A 27,282-nucleotide genomic window follows, 5' to 3' on the forward strand; every position below is an offset into this window, starting at 1 on the left:
TGCCAAGTCTCCCCCAGCCTCTCCTATGACTTATGGAAGTGCCTTTACTATAAGAACCCCACCCCACACAAGCAACTCCATAAGTTACTTGGGTTTTCTTTAGCCCCAAAGCTTCATGTTCACCAGACTTTCTTCTTCTTTGAGAAATATAGGCTCCTTCCCTAAGGAGAGTTGTTTCCTCTCCACTGGGTCTTTTTCCTCCAGGTCTCAGAGAGCTCCCCTCTCTCTGCTCCCTCACTTTGACTTGACACTGTCACAGTAACCCAGGGATTGACTCGTGAACATTCAAAGGGGACTTAGGGTGTATTTTTTAATTAAGAAGCAGGCACCAGGAATCAGGGACCTGGGAGAGGGGTGGGGTCTTGAGAAGTGGGAAAAAAATTCCCAGTTCCATTTGTGGGGTTTTGGAAGAAAGAGCTCAGATATGCTGGTGAATTCGAGGGGGCGTATGATCCTACTACATATCTGTCAGGCAGTTAACCAGTTCTCAGGGTATGGAGCAGTGTGATATACTGGAAAAAGTCCAGACTTAGAAAGAAAGCATGCTTGGTGACAGTGTGACCTTGGGCACGATCCTGAATTTCTGAGCCTGTTTACTTACTGTACAGGGCAAAAGTAACACCTACTCCCAAGATTACAGTGGGGATTAAATGAAATCAGATATGTGAAAGTGCCTAGCACAGTGCCTGGCACAAGTAGTGGCCAAAAAAATGTTACTATCCTTTCTTTTCCTTCTAAGGGTCTGAGAGTTGAGAAAAATGAGGGCGTACCTCTGGTATTTGTGGACAGAGAGAGGCCCCAGTGGGAGCACCTCCCTTTGGCTGTAGTCCCTAACCACACAGCCAGACATCTGTCTTCCCCACCCTCCAACCACAAATCCAGACTCTGCAGACACCCCTGCATCACTGGTGTCTGTAATGTTGGGGCTAAGGTGGGACCCCAGGTCCCCTCCACACTTTCTTGACCCTGTCATTCAGCCTATAGTTTCTGGTATCTGAGAGCTTGGTTCTTCTCTGCTTAGTTTATATTGTGGTCTGAATAAAGCCAGAAGTAAGTCCCTGCCCAAGGCCATAAGAGGGGAAGTTATGGGAAGTTTCAGGGTGACCGCCCTGAACCCAGTCTCGTGGTTGAGGGCTAGGAGTCCATGTGCTATCCCACAGAAGTGAAACATTAGCACTGATGGCTGCAGTGTTGATGATGGGGACTCTGACTTCAGATTAAAGGTCTGTTTCAGCCATTCTGGGCCAAAGGTTGTCTCAAGAGGTCCAGTTTTGGCAGTTGGGGGTTGGGGAGCATGGGAAAGAAATCAAATCAGAGGTACCCTTCTCGGGTGGCGTTGAGGTACCTCACATGAGAAGACTGTTTGAGCTGAAGGTATCTTAAGAGATTTTCCAGTTTATTCCTTTTTGCTATCCAGATGAAGAATCTGAAGCTCAGAGAGGAGAATACCTTGCTAAGATCACACAGCTTATTGGTGGCAGAACCAGTACTTAAACCCAGGGTTTCTGACTCCCAGATCATTGCCTTCACCACCCATCAGATGGCTTATGGCCCCAGCAGGAATCAGGTGCCAAACAGGTAGAACAGAAAGTTCCTAGCAGGAACCTGCCCTCACCTTCCCTGGCTCAGCACTTTTGACTCCCTCAGCTGTGTAAGAAGCTAACAAGGATAGCTCGACGTGGATAAGAGTGTTCTCATTACCAGTTCTTGAAAGTGTCACCTTCAGGGTTGGGGCCAGGCTTATTCACCATTTTCTCCTCATGTCTGCAGAGAAGCAAATGTTCAGTTAATATTTATTTACTGAGTGACTTTTATTGACGGACATTGCAAGTCAGAAAGCTGAAAGTGACCTTAGAGATGGCCATCAGTCGTCATATGGATAGGTAGCTGAGGCCAGAAAGGAGTGATTAGCCACATGTCTTCAGACTGTTGAGACCAAAGCCAGGAATTGGACCTAGAATTTCTGATTCCCAGTCTTAGCCTTTTCTACTTCTTCACCTTGTCTGCCTTTGGAGCCTACTCTGCAGGTCCTGAGATAGACGTGGTGTGCTCTTGATCAGCACTCCGTAAGTGGGGAAAGGCAAGAAAGTAGCCAGCCAGCAAAGGACCCTGTGGGTGGCATGGGCACAGTGGTGCTGGCAGTGTTAGTTCTTTTGGCTTGACCGGGGATTGAAATGGTTGTTGAAGGCTAGAAAGGACCAGAGGAAAAGAAAGAGTGTTCTCAGCAGGCAAGGGTGGGAGGAGACATGTTAGTGTTCCTAACAAATCTGTTTTGGGCCCTTTCTGTAGCAAAGAGGAGATGGTCAGAAAGAGAAAGGAGGGTACCAGTTGGATGCAGGTCTCTTGGCCCATGGGAGATGAACTGAGAGAGGTTAGCCCCCCCACCTGCCTCTACTTTTCTCATGTGATTGCCAGAGCTAGCTTTCTGAGATTGGTGCTTCCCATTCAACTTTAGTCTGTTCAGTACCACAGGCCAGATGAGGTGAGGAACTATGTTCTCTGGGATCCCCTGGGTATTGTCTTCCTGTTAGGGGAGTGAGGGATCTGAGCTGAACCCAGGGAGAAACATCTGGAATAGCAGCATTATCTCTGCTGATTTGGTTCCCTTGTCCCCTGGGTCCTTCACCACTCCTAGCTAACTATTGCACCCCTGTGACTTTGGAAGTCATAAAACTGCCTTAGTTGGCATCTCTATGAATTTAGTCTGTGCCAGAACCTACCTTTCTGCTTTCCCACTGCCTCCTGCAGTTTGTGAGCTAAGAGCATCCTCTTTTCTTGAACTGTTAAAGTTCCCCAGAGAGCATGGAACTGGCAGTGGAGTGGTCCCTGGGTGGCCCATCTGGAAGGAGGCATTTACACATGCAGGGCCTGGGTCTATGACTAGACCACAGACTCTTCATTTTCTCTCCTTCTCCTGACTTCAAAGGAAAATCCGGTTTGGTGACCCTGTGGGTGTTCTTGGGCCTCAGACAAGACTCAACTTGGTGAAGGAGGGAGCCGGCGTACCAGCTGCTGCCCTGGGAAGGTGCCTGTGTGTCCGCCTGCTAGGAAACCCTAAGCTGTGGGAAAGAGATAAGCCGCTGGGGCCTGCTTGATGTTTTTTGTCCTCCTAGCATCTGGGTCTGAAACAGGACCTCCAGAAGGCCAGTGAGGCCTGGCCACTGTCCAGCCGTCCAATCTATTTAAACTGAAGTGGAGGAAAGGTGTATTCCCTCCTTACACGAGCTCTGGAGTTTGGCTGTGTGACCTTCGACATGTTGCTTTACTTTTCTGAGCCTCAGTTTCTCATTGTGAAATGGTTATAGTAATACTGACTTTGCATGGTTGTTGTGAACTATAAATGAGCTGATGTTTGAGAAGAGCCTACACATAGGTAGGGACGCAATGAATGTTCTCCTCTTAGACTGGAGTAGCTAGTGGTTCTGTGTTTTCATTTTCTACTCTCTACGTGGCTGTGACGATGAGCGTCAGTAAGGGGCATTCCCTATTGGCAGTAGTGAACCCTAACAAAGAGTGAATCCTCACTTTCCTTTGAGAGGACTGGTTATCCCATTCTATAGACAAGCACACTTAAGATTTGAGAAGAAAGTGTTCAAGGTTTGCCAGCTGGTAAACGGCAGAACTGGCACTGCAACCTGTTTCTCAACACTTAATCTAGTGACTCAGTCTTGCTAAGATGGCAGCAGGCAGAGTGCCAGGTGCTCACCGGTCCCTGAGGCCCCCACACCCAGTGGAAGAATGAGCAGAAACCTGGCTCCCCCCCCCCATCTTAGTGTGGAGGACAAGGCAGGTCTCAGTACAGTAAAAGTCTAGGGCCAGCCAAATCAGAGAGGCCAATGAGGAAGATCCTTAGAGAGGCGCTGGAAGGTTGGCTAGATCAGGGCTGGTTAGCCCTCCCATAGGCCAGAGTCCACACTGCATGGCTCATGACTCATTGAGCTTCATAGTGGTCACCTGACTTTGACATCCAGTCTTTTGGAAGTGTGGATGAGGAGGCCAGCAAGTCAATAGGATTTGGTTCTTTGGCTGGTTCTGTGGCCTGGTGGGGAGGTAGGAAGGTTTGGAGCCAGCTGAAGTGGCCCTGGCCTTTCATAGAATACATCCTGGGGCCTTCTGGCCCTAGAAGAGAGAGGCTAGCTGTGGCCTTCCTCTAACTGTGGATGATGGCTGCTGCTGACTCTGCTTTGTCATAGGCTTGAGCTCTTCGAGGTGTTGGCATGGTTGGCACAAACAGGACATATCTAGGGATTCTTTTTCTCTCTCCAGTAGGAGAGTGGGTTAGCTGGCCTGGTTGAGAGGGAGCAAGAGATACTGAGCTTTTTGTGGTCTCTGTTCAGTGAACAAATTGGATGGCAAGGAGGGCTCCAAGGAGCGGCAGGTTCTTCTCCAAGGAGAAAGGAATAAGGCCTAAGGACATGGAAAACTCTATTTCAGGGTAGTGTGCAGCTGGGGAGGGTAAGTTTGAATCTTTGGACACAGCTTAAGCTAATGCAGGGGAGGCAGCTGGCAATTGAGAGCTGGCTTGACCTAATCTTGAGTGTTTTTTCTGTCCCTGGAGCTGGTGCCTTAGCTGGGACAGGTGGAAACCAGTCCAGTGCTGAGAAGGCAAAGGGGCACCATCAAACTTTACTCAGAAAGGAGAGATTCTGGGTGAGAATGTGAATTTAGACCAGTGTATAGGAAAGGGCTCTGAACCAGGCATTACAGTCAAGGAGCTGGTGTTAACTACTATTGACCCTTGTGGTACAAGACTTAGGCATATCCCCTCACCTGACTGTGGGACTCCCTGTTTTTCATACAGTGCTTATTAGGTGTGCTAGACTGAGGGAATACACACCTGATCCTGCCCTCCCAGGACTTAGAACCTACCAGGGAAGTCAGACATTACAGAAGTAGTGAAAGGCTTGGCCTGTGTATGAAAGGATTGTGAGAATCAAATGAGATAAGTGCATTAGGATCGTTGTGTAAACAAAGACTGCTGAACAGGGGTCAGACCTGACTTCTGGGCCTCACTTAGCTACTGACTAGCTGTGTGACCTTGAGAAAGTTGCCTAATCTTTTGAAACCTTAGTTTTTCCTATATATATACTGAAGTAGCTTTCGTGGGATAATGCTGAAGAGCTCTTCTGCTTCTGACATTCCGAGACTGACTTTGGAGTATATGAGAAGTGATTTGAGAAATTTTTTATGAGGCATACACACAAGTGCAAAGACTTGTCGTAGCATAGCCCACAGAGGCCACTATTTCCGGCATGCTCTGTTCCTGTTGTGAGAGGACCTTTCTTTTTGTGTAGGACTGGTGCCCATGTGGCTTTGGGAATGTTATCAAATCAAAGGGCACTTTGATTTGTCTGGCTCTTTAGTCTGCAAAGTGCTTTTATTCCCTTTGCCGTATAGTAATCCTTACAGCAACAAAGGAAAATCAATAGAGTTTTATTTTACCCTGTTTACAGACAAGGAAACTGAATCTGAGCAAGTGACAGAACTGGGTCTGGAACCTAGGACCCCTCCTTTCTGATTTTCTACCTTATCAAAGCTAGTGGCCTGCCCTGCCCGCCCCATCCCAATCTCAGGACTTCAGCCCAAGCCCAAATGTCTGAAATTATCCTAGTAGGCTTCTTTAGTTGTTTTTGTTGTTGAGTTGTTAATGATGGATTGTGTACTTCCGGCCCCAGTTCTCCATACACCTCCATACAACCTCTCCATACAGCCTAATGATGGATTGTGCACTTCCTGTCCCAGGTATCCATACACCTCCATACAGCCTCTCACATGTACCCTCAAGATAAGACAGGAACAGCTGGGTAATGAGGCCCAAGAACATAGTATGAAGTCACTACTCCCCAGTACATTCTGGGCCCTGATTCTGTGTGTCCAGAGCAATTCTTCCCAGCCAGCCACTTTTGAAGGTTACTGCTTCTTTCCCTTTCCTTTTTGTCTTGGTTTCATGAAAAAGGAGAACCTAAACTCAGGCCTGGGAGAGCCCAGGTTCATAACACCAGCAGACCGGGCTTCAAGTCCTAAGTCTGTGAGGGGGCCGGCCAGGTGATGGCATTGGGAAGTTCTTGTTTTGACGATTAAGGGAGGTGATGTTGGTAAAGTACCCAGCCAGCACAGTGTCTGCCACAAAGCGTTCTTATAATTCAAGTGTGAATTATCTTCTGAGGCTTACTTCAGGCTTTTGGCATAATGATGAGAGAACAAGTTTATAAGAGTGTGAAAACTGAGATTCTCTCTGTCCACTCACCCTTTGGTCTTGGGGATAAGACAGGAGCTAGTCCCACTCATCTTGTGGTTTGGAGCTTTCTGGCCTGCCAGAGCAGGTTGGGAATCCCCCTATTAGTTCCTTATTGAGTCATTTGGAGCAGAGCCTTCAGGAGATCCTGATGCTCTGGACCCAGATCTAAGGGCCTGATCTACTTTTGTTAGCGCGTGACCACGTGGTAACCAGAAACATCTACTCTTAGTGTGAAAGATTGTTAATAGAATTGGTGTGGAGAGAGAGAGAGAGAGAGAGAGAGAGAGAGAAGATTTCAAATAATATAATAGTTTTCCAGTAAGACTTCCAAAATTACCCATCCCCATATAGGCAAATGCCCAGCCAAACAGGGTCAGCCCAAAGCAGGGCTGCTGAGGCCCGAAAACTTGCCACAAATCTAAGGCACTTTTTGTCAGGTAACCACAAGAAAGGGGCTACACAGTTCCCAGAGAGCTGGGACAGAAGGAAAGACTCAAAATTCAAAATGTACCACATAATAATCCACCATGAAGTCAGGATGACAGCCATTTGGTCTCTGCCAAGGACCAGGAGCAGCCTCCGCTTTGTCTCTTCCAAGTGCCTCTACTTGTTTCTCTCCACCTATCTCCTTCAGGTTCCTGTTTACATGTGTTCCCCCCACCATTTACATATTCACCACACTCCTTCCCAGCTCCTTCCATTCAGGAGGTTCAGTTCATGGCACATTGGGGCTTGTAGTCCAAGGCCGCTGCTTCTAAGTGTGGGTGGGGAAAATGGCACCCATTCTATGTTCCTCCCTCTTTAATGGAGGTGTATCTGTAGCACTTTTTCTTGGACTCTAAAGATGAAGCAGAATTGAGAAGAGGTGCATCTTCTGAACGAGTCAACTCAAAGCATACAAGCAGAGGGCTGCCTGGGACTGCTGCCTTTCTGGGTTGTGGCACTCATATGGGGGAAAGAATTAGAGTTTGCTTCAAATTGCCACCACCCTCCTACCATGTTCCTTGTAGACTTTCATCCTGGACTTCCTTGACTTCCTCTGAGTGGCCCCCTCTGTTGTCCAGCACAGTCACAGGGTAATGCCATTTCATAAAGCCGCCTGCATGGTGGACCAGGCTTTCCTTAAAATCACCTTATTTAAGTAGGTGACACATGTAGTTATCATAATCTCCATTTTACAGAGGCAGACGCCAAATCCCTGTGAGGTTAAGTGACTTGCCACGCATCACATTCTGTCACTCTGAGTTCCCGAACCTCCAAGCTCCCCTCAAACAAGGCTTATATGCATCCCGCCTGGTAGACAGCACTCAGTGCTGGAGTTGAGTGACATAGCAGGAAGAAATCAGAGCTTGGAGTCCCCTCCTAGAGCTGTCTTCTGCTTGTTCTGGACCTTCGATACTTAATGGTTTGCTGAAAACCTGAGTCTCTTCGTTTGCAGAAGAGGGTGATAATTAGAGGACCTGACTTCTTGTCAGGATTAAATGAAATAGGCGCTGAGCACCATGTCTGGCACATAAGAAGTGCCTTTAAGTGTTATAACAGACATTCAATTATGATAATCCAATATTAGAATCAGGAGGTTACAAAAGGTCATCATCAAGCACATTTGTGCTCAGCCCTGTATTGGGGAAGATCCAGAGCTAGTTATCAGATCAGAGAAAGTGCCCTTTATCAAGCCTTTTCTCTGTTTATCCACCTGATCGCAAGGTAGGGGATCATGTTCCCATCTCACTGTGAAGGGTACTGAGACTGAGGTCACAAGTCAATGAATCTGTTAATACATGTTAATTGATTACCAGTTGGATACTAGGCTCTGTTCTAGGCCCAGGACACCATGCAGAAAATGAGACCGGCAGAATCCCTCTAAGATGAGCCTTCTGCCGGAATGCTGCCTTAGCAGAGTGGATGGGCAGGTGAAGAAGCCTCTCCCACTCCACTGCACCGTTCCCGGGCAGGCCGGCCTGTTCCTCATTTAACTGCGCTTGCTCATCATGGGTCTTCGGCCTGGCGCGCCCTTGACCCCTTCTTGCCTCGGCCACTGCTTGTCATTCTTTAAGGACCATCTCAAAAGGCCTCCCTGGTGGCGCAAGGGGTTAAGCACCACGCTATGAAGCAATCCGCAGCCTCTGCAGCACAAGTTCCATCCCCAGCCTGCCAGGGAGCAACTCACAAGGCTCAGCAGACCTCTCCTGTCTCGCCCGCTGCTCCCCTCAGCAGTGCATTTCAGTCAGTCTGCCTGTTCTGTTCCCTGCTCTGTCTCTGGTGAATCTTCTCACCCCCTGCATCTCTGGCCTGTGCCCCAGCTCTTGTGTGCATAAATAAATATTATTTAAAAAAAATTTTTTTTTCTCTAAAACTGCCCTCACCCTGGGGGCTTCCAGCAATCTCCTAGCACCTTCTACATGCTTCCTGTGATAGCATGTATGCACTGTTATTTACTCACCCATCTGCCTCCTCTGCAGGAGTGACCTCTTCAAGGGCAAGGGCTGCTTTTTATTCATCTTTGTAGATTTAGGGCCTGGAACACAGGCTCTAGAGAGCTGTGTGTGGAATATAATGAGGTACTGATTGTGTTCTGGCCCTAGAGAAGAAAGACTGTAGAGATGAGAGGGAGTTCTAAATGAGACCTTGGAAGATGAGTGGTAACGAATTAGAGTTGGGGTAAAGGGTGAGGGAGGGCGAAAGCAAAGAGCAGGCCAACTAGTGATAGGACTGGGGGAGGAGGAGGTATGTTCGGAGGGAATCAGTGGGTCCCACAACAGATTTTTGTTGGGGGTTGAGGGGGTGGTCACGGTAGGGGTTATTGAAGGGTTCTGGGCAGAGGAGAGACCTTAGGTAAGCTGTAAACCAGGACTCATTAGATAAGATCTAGTGATTGGTAAGGATGAGTGAGGGGCCATACCTGAGTGGGTGGCCTCAGGGTAGCCAAAGTGACATTATGATAAGAGGACCCATCCTGGGGAATTTCAGTCACTACTCAGACCTGGTGGGGGTGGTGCTTAGGGAAGGCAAATCTGTTGAGACTACTCCCCCTGATTTTCTGTAGTTATCTGGGATTGCTGCCCAGGGGGAGGGGGGTGGTGTCCTGTGTTCCTTGCACTTGCCTAACTGAGGAGGGAGGGGGATTCCTTGCTTTTCAGAGCCAACAAGGCTGATGCCTAAAGAGACTATTTCTTCCTTCGGACATGAGGAGTGAGGAAGAGGAACCCAGTGGAGTGGAGAGCTGGGCAGAGGCCCAGGGCACCAGTGAAGGGTGGAGAGAACCTGTTTAGCATTGTGTACTGACCCAAGGCTGGAGAGAGCAGAGCCAGGGAATTCCTTATGGGAAAGGGAGGTGGGTCCAGAACTAGTTTGCATTGGGAGTGGGGGAGAGTGAAGCAAGCCAGACTCACTCTCTCCCTGACAGGGAACGTGGATACTGCCCTGCCTCCAAGCCTGGGGCTGCCTGGCTGCAGAAAGAGTTCCAGGCTGCTGCAGACCATCTTCCTTTTCCACACTGACTCACAGCATGGCCGGGAGCAGATGGCTTGCTTCTGGGCTATAGGCCTCCTGGGCTGTCTGGGGAGAGGGGCGGATTCACTGGGTGATTTTACTGGCCTCCCACCTGACCTCCAACCTTCGGTGATTGGCATACCAACAACCCACCCTCTCCTGTTTTCCAATTTCTTTTCGTTGGTTATTATGGAGCAGGCATAAACGCTATTTATACTTTCAGTCATTACACCTCTTAGGTTAATTAGCTCCAGAGGTTGTTAGCCAGACTGGAAAGTAGGTCAGCCTTTTATTTATCTTCACTTCTTTTTTCAGATCTGGGTTGGAGAAGGGAGCTCCCCAGCCCTTGTCCCCGGATCTGTGACTCTGCTCTCTCTGCATATCCATTTCCCAATTTTTCACGTTTGTATTGCTCACTCCTGCCCTCCTCGGTATAGAGGGTAGCGATTCTCTCCTGAGTGATGAAGAACAGGGAAGGTGTGAGAAAGGTATCGAGGTCCTGCTATATTTATTGACTAGTTCAGTGTTCCAGGTGGCAGCTGCTACTTCCAGTCTGTGTAACTTTGAGCAGATTACTCAACCTTGCTGAGTTTTGGTTTTCTTGTCTATTAAATAGAGATAATAAAAGCTACTCCCTTGGGGAATTGTGTGTCTGTATAGTGCCTGGCAGAGTTAAGACATGGCCAGTGCCTGAGATGTGTCAGCTCTTAAAGCTTCTGTGACCCTTACTGCTGCCCTTTGAGGAGGCATTGCGTCCATATTACGGGTGGGAAGCTAGAAGCGCCAAGAGTGGCGCGGCCTGCCCCTTTCACATTGCCATAAAGTGGAACTGGGATCAGAAGCCAGGAGTTACATACAGTCTGTGTGCCACTGAATAAGTTACTTAGGCTCTTAGGGAATCAGTTGCTTCATGGATAACATGGGGATCATCCTGCCCTGCTACGTGTATATGTGTCTGTGTCCATGGGCCAGTCAGATGAGAAAAGGGATGTGAAAGTACTAGGTAAGCTGCAAATACTTTCCATCTAGTAGCCATTTGCTGGCCACCTACCAGGCTGAGCCTACATATACATTTTTCCTTTGTTGCAGTCCAATAAAATCTGAGGAATATGCTATGGTCCCACTTAAACATGAAGAGGTTGAAACTTAGGTAGGGAAAGTATTGCCTATGGTCTCCCAAGCGGAGGAACTGGAATGGAAACCTAGAGTCCCTCTGTTTATTCTTCCCTGCACTCCACTTGGGCTCCCCAGTGGTTGAGATTAGTAGGAACAATCTTATGGTCTGTGACCCTGGGCTTCTATGGGGGCTGTATTTCTCTTCATTTGGGATGGTTTGGAAAATGAGGCTTGGAGGACACATAGACTGGTTCCTGAGAACCAAGGTTTATCTTCCGCTATTAGATAAAGGTGTCATGGGCATGGGCCCCACACCTGATTTTGTCTGCCAGCCAGAGAGGCTAAGGTGTGCTAAGGCAGAAAGTAGATGACTGGAAAGACAAGGGGCGAGAGAACCTGCATCTGTGCTCTCAGCTCTTGGAAGCTTCAACCTCTGGGTTTGTGGGGAAGGCCGGGGAACTGGGAACCTACAGAGTGTGGGGTCAGTGGAATGCCACTGCCGCCTTGGGTCATAGCATGGTGCAGCTAAACCCTGCTAGCTCAGCTCAAGAGCCCAGCAGAATCTGGGGTCACATGTTACCTAGTTGCCCACCCTTGTCTCCTCTGTGTTTTTCCCTCAGAAGGGGGAGGATGGCAAATGGCACTATTAGCCACAGCCAGCTGAGGTTGTGCTGTGAGCTGTGCCCATCCAGCATACTGACCTGAGCATTGGTAGGTATAGGCAGGCCACTTGCAGGAGGGTTTAGACTGCCTCCAGGGGCTTGAGGACCAGAGATAGAGCCCCACAGTGACATCTGGAGAATGACCTGATTTCCTCACAGCCATCCCAGGGGACTTAGAAGCAGCACATCAGTCACTGTGGCAAAAGGATAGCGCCCTGGTTCTGCAACTTACTTACTCACTTTGTGATTTTGCCCAAGTCATACAACCTCTCTGAGTCAAGTTTTTCATGGGACAGATGGAAATAGTAATTAATCTATGAGGGATCCTCTACCTCACTAGGCTGTTAGGGACACACACAAAATTGCTGTAGACAGCAGTATAGCCCTGAATGCAAGCAGAAGAAATTAATCATATCATGGAAAGAACCAGGCAGGGATTTGTCGAACACCTGCGAGGTACATTGCAGGACTTACAGATCCAGTCCAGTTAGGGAGGGACATTGCTAAGAATATGAGCCAAGAATGAGTCAAGAAATGAAATACTCGTTTCAAGACTTCATGTCTTGACTCATTAATTGAGCCTGAAATCAATTTTGGGTAGAATAACATAAAATCGAATCCAAAACATCAGGGTACAATTAAAAGTATACTCACCAGTACAGTGTAAGAGTAGGTAATTTCATAAAATGCATCCCAATATATTGAATTATATGTTTTATGTATTTGTTACATATTAAATATATTTAAATTATATGTGTTGATATCTGTATTTACAATCTCAGTATAAAATGTATTTCTTGCTGTCAGCAAAATATGAGAAATGGTGTTTTAAGTCAAGATGCAGGTCTTCAGGTCAGAGGACATTTAATGAGGCCTGTGCAGGTGTGGGAGCTGTCTGGTGGCTGAGCGCTTAACCTATAGGGGCAGGGGAGTATATGTAGCACAAGAGACAGGAGCAGACTGTACGGTCAGGCAAATTTGGATTGGAGTCCCAGTTCTATTACTTACAGCCACGTGCTTTGGAACCATGTAGTAGTCTTACTAAGTTTTGGATTCTACTTCTGGAAAACAGAGAATGATATTATCTTAGGCAATTATGACATATAAATGAGATTAATATAAATCATTTAGGAAGAAATTGGTAAGTAGTAAATGATGTACAAATGGTAACTACCATTTACTGCTGCTATCACTGATGTTGTGGCCTTTATTGTTACATTGGGCCCTTTGAGGATTGCTGTGACCTGGAGAGAAGAAAAAGCATCCAGATAGAGATGAGTGGATGTCAAGGGATAAGCATGTGTGCCTTATATGGGCCTGGTCTGGCTGAGCAGTCTTTTTTTTTCCTTTCTTAAATATTTATTTATGCATACAAGAACTGGGGTGCAGGCCAGAGGTGCGGGGGGTGAGAGGATTCACCAGAGACAGAAAGGAGGGAACAGGACAGGCAGATCTACTGAAATCCACTGCTGAGGGGAGCAATGGGCAAGACAGGAGAGGTCTGCTGTGCCATGTAGGTAGCTCCCTGGTCGGCTGGGGATCAAACTCGTGCTGCGGAGGCTGTGGATATCTTCACAGTTCTGTGCTTCACCCCTTGCGCCACCAGGAAAGCCCCTGGCTGAGCAGTCTTAAAAGGGGGTGTTGAAGATTACAGGTAAAAGGTACCAGGAAAATTTTGGCATTAATGGAGACAAAAGTTTAACAATACAGAAACTTCAACAATAGGATCACTTCACCTGAAGATAATGAGGCCCCCTTCTTGGAGGAGTTCCAGCAGAGGTTGGCCTGCTAGAGACTCTTCAACATTAGGCTACCTTATGGAAAGGGGTTTTCCAGAGGGTGAGTGAAGCCCTCAGTCCAAAACATACATGGGCCATTTGGTTCTGTCCATTTGGTTAGCTTCCCTATTACTGGAAACTGGCTCATGCACTTCCTCACTGTCAGGAAGCAGCTATCTCAGGGCCTCTTCACCATCACGCTGTTTGCAGGGATGCCTCTGACCCCAAGTTCATCTCAAGGCTCCTTTCTGGGAATCCTTTGAGAGGCATTCACACTGCAGGCCATCCAATCACATAGGGAAGTTCAGGAAGAGAAGGAGACTCTCCTGTTTTAGAAAGAATTCCCTATAAAACAGCAGTCTGATCAGCTGCCTTCCAAGATCCTGACTAACTAGACTAGGGGATAAGTTAACATTTTGATTTTTTAAAAGTGGATAGCCTGCAACTTTTCAGGATCACACACCCTGTGCATAAAAACTAGTCTGCCCAGTTAGAGTGCCCGTGATTTGCTGAGTGCAGAGTTGCCTTGTGTTCCTTCTCACCATCTCCAGGTTAGTTAAATACCTCTGCTGCTGGAAAAGCCACACAAGTGACCACATTTCCTTGAAATTTTCCCAGATTAAGATTTTCAAAATAAAAATGGATCTTTCAGTTGACATGTACAATTAAAGTAGTAGTATTTTCCTTGTTTCTAAGAAGATCTTGTCAAATTAATGGTGTTTCTTAAAATCAGTAGTATCTTTGACTCCAGGAAATATGGGTGTCTGTTTTGCATTCAGTTGAAATTCTGGTTTGAGGTTTGATGTTGGGGCTTTGAAGCTGCGAAAGCTGTCATCTGGCATCATTTAAAAGAATTTGAACATTTGTATCTGCAGTTGGAAGAATGAATATCTCTGAGACCCTGCAGTCAGATCTTATAACAGAGACAGACCAGGTTGAGGTTTCAGATGGACATGTATTTTTTGAGGGGCGGGGAGGCATGTATTTAGTCCATAGAAATTCTGGGGTTTGTTTATTTTTATTTTTATTTTTTTTAAAGATTTATTTATTTATACAAGCACTGGGTATAGTCAGAAGCGCAGGAGGGTGAGAGAATTCACCAGAGCCAGAGCAGGGAGCAGAACAGACAGACTGATGAAATATACTGCTGAGGGGAGCAGCAGGTGGCAGGAGAGGTCTGCGTGCCATGTGGGACCTTCACCCGGCGGCCGGGGATGTAACTGGCACTGCAGAGGCTGTGTGTTTTTTCTTTTTTTAAAAAAATCATTTGGAGGTGAAAACCTTGCCCTCTATGAACCTCAGTTTTCTCATCTGCTTAGTGGGAGAATTAGATCAGATATCATTCACATCCATAACTGCTAGAACTTCCTGTTGACTCAGTGTGGGCAGCCTCCTTCCTTTAGCGAACTAGAAGGCTCATCCCCTGAACTTGTTACATAAGCAAGTGCTTTTTAGGTGGTTGGAGGCATCATGGCCTGTGATGCATGGGCCTTTGGTTTCCGCTCCCTGGGCGTTCGGGGGTTGCTTGGAGACACAAGTCTGTTTGTAAATTACCTGACTTAAAGGTGTGGTCTCTGCTTTTCTCCCACAGGAGGGAGAGGAGGGGAGTGTCCTCATGCCCAGGTTCTTCTGCCTCTAGGTGATGAGAGGATCAGCAGTTCAGGAGGGTGATAACATGTGTCAGTGGGTTGAGGGACCAAATTTGATGTTCCTCCTTACTTGTTCAGTTCCAAGGCTGCTCTGGGGCCTGTGGAGTTCCCTAGATAAAAAGCACTGAAGAAGAGGACCTGCCCTTTTGTGTCTGCTGGTCTCCGCTCTGCCAGGGCCCCTCCCTCTGATCGTCTAACCAGTAAAAGTCACAACAGCACATTTCCTTCCTGCAGAGAGAAAATCTGAGAGGCCTGCGCCAAGCCCAGGCCCCACCATGTCCTGAGAACCTCCTGTCAGTCTCTTGAGTGTCTTTAACCCTGTGCTCCTTTCTGGGAGGTCAGGCAGAACTGAGTGCAGGTTCTTGGCTAGGCTCTGCTTTGGGTTTGAGTTTGGGTTTTTCCACTCATTTGACTGACTGGGGAAGAATACTTCCCTGAACATTACCTTTCAGAACGGTCAAGTAATTTTTCACTTAGAGAAAAAAAAATGTGAAGGCACCAAAAAGAAATTTAAAAGGTCCGTAAAATCCACCACTTTAAAAATAATTTTAAGAATGTGTGGGGCCTCCCCGGTGGCGCGGGGTTGAGCGCTGGGTTGCGAAGATGCCCGCAGCCTCTGCAGCACCGGTTGGATCCCGGGCTGCTCCCCGGCCACTGGAGGAGGGTCCCACATGGCGCGCAGACCTCTCCTGCCGCCCGCTGCTCCCCTCAGCAGTGTACTTTGGTCCTTCTGCCTGCTCTGCTCCCCGCTCTGGCTCTGGTGATTCTCTCACCCTCCCACGCTCCTCTGACTGTACCCAGTGCTTGTGTAAATAAACAAACAAACAAATAAATAAATAGATAAATAAATAAATAAAAAGAATTGTGTAGAGAGAGGTGCTCACATACATTTTTCTTCCCTTTGTTCAAAACTAATCTTGCTCTTTTGGCTAAATAAGAAAGCATATGTAGAATACCCAGCTTGCAAATGTTAAAGTCTCCTCCTCTTTGACCCCCAGTGTTTTGTGGACTCATTAATTCCGCAGAGACTCACTCAGAGCAAACCAACCTCTTTGAAGCATCTGAGCTGCTTTGGTGCTGGTTTGCCTGCCTGGGGTGGTTCTCCCCTTTGGCTCTAGATGGCATTCAGTGCCCAAAGAATGTCAATACTGAGTGGGCCAGGACTTTGTTCTAGTCATAGGAGTATTTCCCCATAGTCTGCCCTAGAATATGCCTGCACAGAGCTATGATAGTTGCTCAGTTTGTGTATGTACAACTACAAATGATGGTGTTTGATGGGGCTTTAAAGTGTGTGTAGGATTTCGAGAGGTAGAGACAATTTGGAGAGCATTCCAGCAAAGGGCCTATCATGAGTAAAGGTTGAGAGGTGGGGAAGGGCCAGGGCATAAGAAACTGAGTAACCAGTTTTGCCAGAATGGAGATGTGAACATTTCCATACTTGTTTGATGAGTTTTTTCATCCAACCCTGCACCTCACACAGACCTTCTAAAGAGGCTTATTATTGGGGCCAAGCCAGGATCAGAATGCTTTGCTTTGATGTACAGGTGCAGGCATTCAGGCACAATAACTCATGGCTCCTCAACACATTGAGGGGTGAGCACTTGAACCTCGTATCTCTTTGACCTACCATCTAGGGAAGGGGCAACATTCCCTCTCAACCGTGATTGGACAGTCATGAAATAACAACCCCCAAAGAGGCTACAGGACAGAGGGCAGGAAGAATGGAGGCTTTGTCTTCTTTTGGTGCCTCTGATGGGCTCTCCCCTCTGCTTCACAGGCTGGAGGAAGTCCCCTTGGAGGTGCTGAGACAGAGGGAGTCCAAGTGGCTGGACATGCTCAACAACTGGGACAAATGGATGGCCAAGAAGCACAAAAAGGTGAGAGGCTGACTTTGGGCCTTGGGCTGAAAGTTGGGGACCTGGGGAGGAAGAGAAAGAGGAAGGAACTGCATTAGTTTGCAAGAGTAGGGGCTTTACCAACTGCCAGCTGGCTGGGGAGCAGAACCTAGCCATTACTTGGTCCTCCCAGACTCATGTAAACTTTGTCCTAGAGTCCAACTTTAAAGCCTCTCTTAGCCAAAGCCTTTATAGGCAGCTTCCCTCCAGCCCTGCTGGCAGAAGTCCGTATTGTTGCTTACCAACTACCAGGGAGGATATTATAATACTAGTAATAGCTAATGTGTGTTGATTACTTGACTTGAATAATCCTTACATACTCTGAAAAGGTTGGTGGTAGTAGTACCTATAGACTTAAGATTTGAACCCAGATGGTCTCACTTTAGTGTCTGTATTCCACCTCAGAAAGGGCCTTCTTTACCATCTAGATTAATTTGATGAGTTCCCTCTCACCTCCTGGTCAAAGCAAAAGAAAAGTAACCTCACAATGTATGGTATTATAAAAATGAAATCACCCAGGCTTCCTTTTCTAATCAGGCTGTCTTTAGGCACTAATCCTATTACCCCATGGAAATGTCCTATCCCACCATGCTTATCTGTGTGTATTATTGCCCTCAGCTACCTTGGCTAGGTCTAGTTACACCCTGGCCTGAAGGAGGCCTATCCAGAGCCTCATCATATCTGGGGGCTCTCTGCACAAGTTCCCAGTACACAGAATGAACCTGCTGGCCTATGTTGTCAGCTGACCCACTGGTCTGGTCCAGATTGGTACAGCTAGCAGTGGGGCCTAGCAAGCTCAAGACAGGTTAGGTATGGGCTTGGGCCCAGACCCATGCCTGTGGCTAGCTGTGTCACTGGACCAGTTTCCCCAGCCCTGTGGGAATGACAATCAGGAGGCTCCCACAAGGTGGTGACTATAAAGCCCTAAGCCACCAAGGCCTGGGCTCTTTCTTACTGTTCTGTCTGGGCTTTGGGGCACTAATGTTTTTGCTTACTAGAATATCTTTCTCTTTAAAAAAACTTTTTTTTTAAGGCAGCTAAACTGCTTCCTGCCTGACTCCTGTATTCCTGCTTCTTCATCCCTCAGGCTCTTATCTGAGTTTCAGCTCCCTGTAGGGACTAGTGGTTGGCAGATAGTGGCTTGGTTTTTTTTTGCCCCAGCCTCCCTGGCAAACACAGACTCCAGAGGGAACCTAGGGGAGGTCCTGTTAGGAGGACAATCAGCACAACTTCCTCTTCCCCTTTGCTTCCCTGCACTGTGATTAGAGGCCAAGGGCAACCCCTGCCCAGCAGGAGCCACCACAGGAGTGCTTTACCCAACCCACCCCAGAGGCCTTAACCCTCTGATGCATTCCTCAGCTGTGGCCACACTGGCCTTGGGATTTCTTCTGGCCTGGCCCTGCAGGCTTGAGCTTTCTCTGTGGCACAGGAAAAACAATACCTGCTTCAGGAAGTGGGTTCAGACCAGTATTTCTCCAGGACTCAACCTAAGTCCTCAGGAGGGAGCCAGGCACTGCAGGGAGGCGGGGTTGTGGCTGGAATGCTGTGTTCCCCTGAAGGGCTCTGTTCAAACTGTGACCCTGCCCTTCTGGAGTTCAGTAGGCAGGGTGTGCCCTCAGACAAGATGTTGCAACAGAGAATGCTAACCCCTCCAGCTTTCCACTCGCTGAAGCACTTTCTCTGGCTTTATCCATACTGACGCCCACCATTGTCCCCCCACTAAGATAGGTATGTAGAAATTGCTCTCTCATACCTATGTGCTGAGAACTCCGGAGGCAAGAGTGGGAAAAGCTGGCTGTACTCCTACCTCTCCATCCCCACCTCCCCACCCTGAGTGGTGGGCTAAAGGTGTTCCTAGGCTCCCCTGGGGCCAAGTATGTTGTGTGGCTAGCTCAGGCTGATCTCAGCCCTGAGGGAATACTAAAGGACCTATGGCTCTGGGCCATATTGCATCTCTCTGCTAAACCCTATCCAGACCAAGCCTCCTTAAGGACACCCTTGTCCTACAGCAGCAGGAAACTGTTCCCAGAATCTGGGGCAGCTCCCTTCCACTCCCTTCCTCTCCCTGCTTTGTAGGCAATCCCAGAAACTTGGACCAGTCATTCTGCCCTTCACCTACTGCCCTCAGCCTGTCTGCCTGTCTTTTTCCTGGTTCTTGACTCTCTCTGACCCTTGGAAAGTTTTATTTACAGTGGTCATCAGGAAGGCTGTGCCTCCTGTGCTCCCTTCTCTGAGAGCTTCCGACAGTACTATCCGAGGGGGTTTCCAGGTCAGGGGAAGTTAGGTGTGAGCCCAAGACCTTGGGATGTCAGGCTTTTTCAGATGAGAGGAAGTCATCATTCTACAGGAATGGTGACTCTGCCTTTGCCCTTACTTTCCTTCACCCTTGGCCTTGAGGTCAAGGAGGACAGTAGGTGCTGCCTCAGACCCTCACTCTACCCCAAGCCCAGGGGGAACTCACCTCTCTGAGTCTGAGAGGCAACCTAAGTGGAAAATCCCACGAGCTTGGATCCCTCTAGCCTATGTGGTATAGGTGCTAGGTAGTAGGGTCCCTTGTGGTGTGATCTTTATAATTTTCCCACTCTGTGCCTTAGTTTCCCCATTTGTAAAAGCTGTGATGGTTTTACAAACTGGCATTTGTCAATGGGAGCCTTTTTCTGGTAAAAATAGCTAGCATATGATTTAGATACTACTAGCTCGGGGTCATAAACTACCTCCAAACACGTCCCCTTCACCTCTTCTGGGTGGGAAGACGTATGCCATTTTAGCAAGGGTTGGTAGCTATGGGAGCTCAGGGTCAGGAAGAGCAGAAGAGAGGGGATTCTGATGAAAACAGAGCCATTCTGATCAGCTCTTCTGAGTTGTGCTGAGATTTCGTCTCTCTAGATAGATTGTTAAACAAAACCCCCATGCACTTGCCCAGGTCACATTCTGCGGGGCTCCTCTAACTTGATTGGCCCCATTTTGATTTAGAAAATTCTGATGGGGATTCAGAATCCTGTGGTAGACCTCAGGAATGCCTGTGCTGTCACTGGATCAGGGAATGTGGGGACCCTGCCATCAACCGGTAGCAGCGCATCTAACTGCAGTTACGCTGCTCCCGCCTCCCACCTGCATTCCTCTGCCCCAGTTGTAGATCTGCATTGTGGCGTTATTAGGAGAGTCCTCTTTCCTTACTGACATGTTCACTGAAGGCGCTCTAAGTACCGTCAGAGGGGCACAGCTGGCACACAGCATGGCAAATATATGGGCACAAAACTCCTTTTGACTTTCAGATCCGACTGCGGTGCCAGAAGGGCATTCCACCTTCTCTTCGGGGCCGGGCTTGGCAGTATCTATCAGGAAGCAAGGTGAAGCTACTCCAGAACCTTGGAAAGTTTGATGTGAGTTGCCTTTCTTTCCACATCTTCCCCTCTGCCCTGTCTCTTGGTATCCTCTGTGTGCTCACCATTAAGTGTCCAGCTGCCCATCCAACTCTTTCTCTTTCTTTTTTTTTAAAGATTTTATTTTTGTATAGAACTGGGTATAGACCAGAGGTTCTCTGTGTGTGTGTGTGTGGTGTGTGAGTATGTGTGTGTGTTTGAGAGAGAGAGAGAGAGAGAGAGAGAGAGGATTCACTAGAGACAGAGTGGGGAGCAGAACAGGTGGATTTACTGAAATACACTGCTGAGGGGAGCAGTGGGCGAGACAGGAGAGGTCTGCCATACCCTTTATGGGTTAGCTCTCTGTCTGGGGATCAAACTCAGGTGCCTTCAAGATTATAGTGCTGAGACTTAACCCCTAGGCTACCAGGGATGCCCCCAGCTCTTTCTCTTGACAACCACTCAAGTTTGCTCTTGGGCTCAGCAGGCTACCTCTCAGTCCTTGGTCATCAGGAGGGGACACTCAGACCTTTTCCCTAACTGCTTTGGATCCTGTACTCTGATCTTTGGGGATCTGCTAGCAGGGCCGGAGGGCCCTCAACACTTCCTGGCCTCCCATCCTCTACTCTTTCACCTGCCTCATCCAAACCTGGACAGACACAATTCACCTGTGTTGGTTGTGGGGTTGTCAGCCCCAGGTATGGCAGAGCCAAGCTAATATCCAGAAGTCAGAAGCAAGTCAGTTGTCAGAGTGTGCTCGCTGCAGCCATACCTTCTCCTACACATCTCCATCCCTAGTTCCCTACCCTATAGCTATGAAAGCCCCCCACTCATGGGGCTTTCTGGGCCTCCCCTTGGCAGGGCAGCTCCTCCAGACTGCTGCCTTAGGGAACTATGGGAGGTAGTTGTCTTCCCTGGGGTTGCCCTGGCTTACCTGCCAGACCTTACCTGGCCCCAGGCATCAAAGCTTTCTCCCAGGCTCTTGGGGACTGATAGTGGAGTAGAGCTGCCAAACACTAGCTTTTTGCTGACATACTTTATGCTTCAGCGAATACTCTAGTCCTGCCAAATCCATTCCCTGAGGAGTGGGGGCAGAGCAGGGTAACCTAGAGTTTGACCTGGAGGGGATGAGAGCTGTCTGCTGGCAGCACTGGGCCCTGAAGGACTGGGGACAGGATGCTGGAGGAGTATCTGGCTGGGGGCAGTTCTAATTAGAGCAACTGGACTATTCTACAGAACACCAATATCAGGCCCTACTCGAGTATCTTTTCCACTCGAGTTTTCTCTCCAGTGGCTATATCGTTTATTTCAGGGGACATCCCAGGTTGAAGATGAGAGGTTCAGGGGTGGGAACCCCACCCTAAGTCTTTTCTTTACCTCCAGCTGCCCAGCAGACATGAGAGCCAAGAGCTTGGGCACCTCTGCAGCCTCCCAACCAACCCCACAGTTATTGCGTGTATGCATTATGTGTGTTGAGTGCTTCCATCTGGAGAAGTTTTGCCATCCCTGAGGGGCCTTGAAGGTTGCTTGTGGGAGGAGGTAGAGTTGCTGAGAAAGGCCTTCTGAATGTTCTAAAGCTGAATGATGGGTCCCCAAGGTAGTCCTGGGTGCCAATCAGTGGTTTGTAGGTGCTCCTGCAAGGACTTTGCCTATAGGTGACATGGCAGAAGTGAACAGGGCTAAGAGGTTCCCTCTACTGTGGGTATATGAACCCTGAGGGAAGGGTACAGTGATAGGGCTGTTGGTAGCAGCATGTACCTACCTGTTCCTGTGCTCCCCCAGAGACCCAGGTGGCTGATCCTAGCTTCAGCTGCTGGGGCAGGTTCTGCAGCCCTGGTAGCTCTGTCTTCTCTTGTACTTGCTATTTCTTCCTCCTTCCTTGGGCAATGCAGGACTTTCTGTCCTTTTGTAACCTGATTTTCTTTTCTAGCTTCACCTTATAATGGAATCAACATTTTCAGTCTTTTATGGAGGTTGTAATAACTGCTTCATCTGCCACCAGTCCTCACCTGCCTTTCATTCCCAGTGTCCCTTCTCCACAAAGACCCTGCAACTACCTCTCTTCCTCTCTCACCAGCCCATGTGTGGTCAGGTGCCTTGGGCTGCTGAAGTACCAGGCAAGCATATCCTAGGAACTTACTTTGGGTTCTCAGGCCCCCACTTCTTGGGAACCCTCAGGAGAATTTGTGGGAACCTCCTTCACTTTCCAACAAAATCAAATCTGCAGGTACTTAGTATCCAGCCTGGGGCCTGACATGGCACATAGGATGCACACAGACTCCCATCTTGAGATCTGTATTATGGGGCTCTAGAGGTTATATGCTGATCTCCTTGGCCGTGCACCTGCCCAACCCCTCCTTCCATCCTCCATCTTGAATCTTCTGTCAACTTTTCCTCTTAGTACATACTTTCCCATGTCAAGTTACCTGGCATCCTAGGGTCTTCAGTTTAATGCTGGGACATCCCCGCTGAGGGAGCACAAGAGGGAAAGGGGCTTATATCAAGTCACCTGCTAATCAGGGATAGGGCCTGGACCTGCACCCATTGGAGTGTTTGCTAAGGACCCACCTTCCTCCTGGGGGACTCCTGACGCTGCTCTGGCCCTAAAGGTGATGTGCACTTAGTCTACTTCCCTGTTCAAGCCTCTGAGTTTCCTTTTTAGTGATTCTTTCATTTTAAAGTTGAGGTATGAATTTACATAGGTAAAATGCACATATTTAAACTGTGCAGCTCACTGAATTTTGACAAATAGACATACCCACTAACCAATATGGAAATCAAGATATAGGACATTTAAATGATGGAGATGATTTTTCTTTTTATGATAGCTTGATTTTTACAAACAGCACTCATTTTTTTTTAAATATAAATTATGGTTTATTTTTTAATTCAGTTTCTTAAAATTTCAAAAATAAACAGATTAGAATGACTTAGGGCACATATCCCCCGCAAAAATGATAATTATGAATAATAAAAACTTGCATTGCTATCCATAGAATAATAACATAAAGGTAAACTAAACCATCATGGTTTAGTGTAAGATAGATCAATGAAATATATTCAAAATAACAAACTACCAATTATTAATAAGAGTTACAATGATAAAATTATACTAATTTTATACTTAAAATAATGATTAAGAAAATAAGTAACTAAATAAAATAATCATTTTATTTATTTATTTATTTTAAATAAATTTTATTTTTATATTCCCCATACAATTGCAGTCCCCTTATTTTGACCCCAATCCCTCCCCTCCCCGCTCCCCACCCTCCATGGAATATCCCTGGTTCATAGTTTTTTTAAACAGCACTCATTTTAGTTCATGGAAGTTCAAAAAAAGAGTAAAACTTCCCTTGAAACTCCAACTCACAGAGATTGTCCTGAGATTAATAGTTTGACAGATAACACATCCTTCCAGACAGTACTCTCTACAGATCACACACACACATCCCTCTTCTGAACAGGTGACACCACTTGCATAGGGACACAAGTGGCAGAGGAATTGGGATTGATGGCTCTGAATCAACCTGGCTTCCAGGCCTAGCTCGACCATTTTTCTAATCACTGGGCCTGGGAAAATGATTTTTCTTTGACCTTCAGCTTCCTCTTTAATGACAGTGTAATGATCGGACCTGTCTTTTAGAATTAAGGAGAAGAGTCAGTGAGACCCTGGGTCAGCTTAGCACCTACCTGGCGCAGCGTGGAGCTCATAGGTTGTAGCCATCGCTTTGATAGTAGTAGCCTTCCTCTTAAGGATGGGACAGAGCATGGACTTAGTCCTGAATGAAGTGCCTAGAGTTAATTCCAGACACAGCTAAGACGAAGATTCTTGACCACACAGGTCTTCCTCTAAACAGTATCACCCCTCGGGGTTCGCAGGGCCCTTTCCCCTCTTGCTTCTTTGCCCCTGTCTGGGATTCCTGTTCTATTCTCAGATGGGCCCAGTCCATGATGGGAGTGGGTGGGCATTGCCCCAGGTGCGTGTGCGGGGGTTCCTCCAGTACCTAGAACAGTTGTATCTTCCCAGCAGTCCCTAACTCCTAATAGGTACCCTTGACCTTACTTCCAGGAACTGGACGTGTCCCCTGGGGACCCCAAGTGGCTGGACGTGATTGAGCGCGACCTGCATCGGCAATTCCCTTTCCATGAGATGTTTGTGTCCCGGGGGGGCCATGGGTGAGCAGGCTGGGCCTTATGGGCTGAAGGTGGCTCTAGGCCCTGTCCCTTAGGGGGCAGAGGAGATAAAATGAGTTTGTGAGTATCTCGGGGGCCTAGAAGCTGAGAGGTCCCAAGCTTGAATGTTAGAGTTTCCCTTCTTTGATTTGAGTCTAATGTAATGGGTCCTCTTAGTGTCTCCTCCTACCGGGGCAGGGGGGCACCTTTCATATTTACTCCCCAGAGTGTTAGAGTCTGCCTGAAGCATGTTTTGGTGTGGAGAAAGAGGGTTAGAGAGAGTTGTGTGGGCAGAGGCTGTGTAGGAAGGGAGGGACGCAGTGGCCCAGGAGACCAAGGCAGGTGCCAAGGACAGTCTGACTGAGGGGCCCTAGCTGGGGATTTATGGCCCCACACTCTAGTCCCTGACGCATCCTTACCTGTGTCTGGAATCCTGCTCTGGCTCTGCCCCCTACTTTGTCTTTGAGCCACTGGCTTCACCTATCAAGTCAGGGAGCCCCTCCCAGCCTCTCTCCTTTGATTATATGAAAGGCTATCCTCCAGTGGGAGACTGAGCCCTTCGTGACCACAGTCAGGCCACACCCCCTCTCCAAGGAAGTGCAGAGCCTGAGACAGGTCTGGTCTAGTGGGGCGCAGGTGAGGAGGGTAGTAGGTGGCAGTCACTTGTCATCTCTGCCCCACTTGGCCTCTCTACAGCCAGCAGGACCTATTCCGTGTACTGAAGGCCTACACGCTGTACCGACCTGAGGAGGGCTACTGCCAGGCCCAGGCACCCATTGCCGCCGTCCTGCTCATGCACATGCCTGCTGAGGTACCACCAAGCCCTGGGTAGGTACGCTGAGGGTAGGGAACACTCAGCAGAAGGCTTCAAATCTTTTTTTGCCCACAGCAAGCCTTCTGGTGCCTGGTGCAGATCTGTGAGAAGTACCTGCCTGGCTACTACAGTGAGAAATTGGTGAGTGCTTGCTTCAGGTTGGATGCCCTCTGTGGCCCCTCCATTACTTTTTTTCCATGCTACTCTTGGTGCACCCCGCCCCTCTTTGTTAAAATTTCCCCAGCCTTTTGTTGCTTGCCCGGGTCAGGTTTCCTGGGCTCCAGTGATGTGGGTTCTTCTCTCACTTCCATCTTAGCCCCCAGCTGTCTGTCCCTCTCTGTGGGATCATAGTTCCTCCAGTAACCAATTCCTTTCTTTCTTTCTTTCTTTTTTTTTTTTTTTTTAATTTTTTAAAGAAAGCTGAGAAAGGCAGTCAGAGCAGTTCAAAGAGGACTCGGTAGATCTTTTTTTTTTTTTTAAAGTAATACATATTTTGGATTTATTTATTTATATACAAGAACCAGGGTACAAGCCAGAGGCGCGGGAGGGTGAGAGGATTCACCAGAGACAGAGCGGGGAGCAGAACAGGCAGACTGACTGAAATACACTGCTGAGGGGAGTGTGACAGGAGAGGTCTGCTGGGCCATGTGGGACTCTCCCTGGCTAGCTGGGAATTGAACTCGTGCTGCAGAGACTGCAGACAGCTTCACAGCGTGGCGCTCAACCCACTGCACCACCTGGGAGGCCCACAGTAACCAATTTCTTTCCAGCCTCCAACTTGGCGTAGGCTTAGACCTCTGCCCTCTTCCTCCTGATAACTCCTCCTTTACCTTAGCTTTCAGCCCTCAAGGGTCTTTCTGTTACCCTGATAGGCTGGACCTCTGGCTTTTACCTGCCCACAGTTCCTGCCTTGAACCTGGCACTTAGTCCCATACCTCCTCCCCTGGACTCTCTGGTCATGTCTAAGAGCCCCTGTTCACTATATACTCCACACGGGGGACCAGCTCTGTCTGGTTTGCTCATCGTTACCTCCCAGCACAAGGAGGCTGCCGAATGATTAAATGCCTGCTCAGCACTGGGGGTCAGGGCATCATCCCTGTCCTGGTTGCTGTAGCCCTGTGGTCATGGACCCATGGCTTCACTGTGCCCCCAGGAGGCAATCCAGCTGGATGGGGAGATCCTCTTCTCACTGCTACAGAAGGTGTCGCCCGTGGCCCACAAGCACCTGAGCCGGCAGAAGATCGACCCGTTGCTCTACATGACAGAATGGTTCATGTGTGCCTTCGCCCGCACCCTGCCCTGGAGCTCTGTGCTGCGTGTCTGGGACATGTTCTTCTGTGAAGGTAGTGGGCTGGCGGCAGGGGAGCACCCCTGCACCCAGCCCAGCCCACAGGGGGCCTCTATTTCCAGAGAAACCTCCTTAAGGCCCCCTTGCACTCACTCCCCCCCCCCCCCCCCCCGCAGGAGTCAAGATCATCTTCCGGGTGGGGCTGGTGCTGCTGAAACACGCACTGGGCTCCCCTGAGAAGCTCAAAGCCTGCCAGGGCCAGTACGAGACCATTGAGCGGCTGCGGAGCCTCAGCCCCAAGATCATGCAGGAGGCCTTCCTGGTCCAGGAGGTGCGGCCCACACCTTCCCCTGACCCCCAGGAGTGGGGGTGCTTCCTGGGAGCCCTTTAGAAAGCAGCACAGTAATCCGCTGCTCCTGCTGTGCCAGGCCTGCGGCTCAGCAACACACAACTGCGGGGAGATTCATCCTCCTGTCCAAGGGGGAAGCAGGGCCACAGAAAGGACTAGGTGTGCGTGAACATCTTGGTAATGAGAGGACCTGTAACATGCGGTCCCCTTTTCCTCTCTGGCATCACATCCATGACCTCGGCTTTATTTTCCCTTTTCTCTTTCTTTGTGGATTTTTGTCTCTCAGGGACTGTCAGGGGGTGAGTTAGGCAAGGGGACTCATGAGTTGTGGACAGCTTTCTCCTCTGAGGCAGTGCCTGGTGAGCCCAGCCACCAGGCACTCAGCTCTGAGACTTGAGACCACTGCAGGGACCAGACCCCCATCCTTCCTAGGGTCAGACTTTAATGGCCAGGTCTGTGGGAT

General features: G+C 48.6%; 1 protein-coding gene across 2 annotated transcripts in view; it reads left to right on the plus strand.

The window, feature by feature from the left end:
- TBC1D10A (TBC1 domain family member 10A) overlaps positions 1–27,282 on the plus strand; it is a gene marked incomplete at both ends in the record, with an annotated part of 29,197 nt that overhangs the window by 1,465 nt on the left and 450 nt on the right. The window contains 7 exons of one of the 2 annotated variants that reach the window (XM_084253871.1): positions 16,713–16,812; positions 20,106–20,213; positions 24,265–24,371; positions 25,065–25,179; positions 25,258–25,323; positions 26,336–26,525; positions 26,647–26,801. In XM_084253871.1, the coding sequence (XP_084109997.1) occupies positions 16,713–16,812; positions 20,106–20,213; positions 24,265–24,371; positions 25,065–25,179; positions 25,258–25,323; positions 26,336–26,525; positions 26,647–26,801 (841 nt within the window). Of the gene's footprint in view, positions 1–16,691; positions 16,813–20,105; positions 20,214–24,264; positions 24,372–25,064; positions 25,180–25,257; positions 25,324–26,335; positions 26,526–26,646; positions 26,802–27,282 lie in introns of both variants that reach the window. The other variant, XM_084253870.1, reaches the window with a different exon arrangement.

The sequence above is a fragment of the Talpa europaea genome, assembly GCF_964194135.1.
Source record: "Talpa europaea genome assembly, chromosome: 14".
In the NCBI taxonomy this organism is placed as follows: Eukaryota; Metazoa; Chordata; class Mammalia; order Eulipotyphla; family Talpidae; genus Talpa; species Talpa europaea.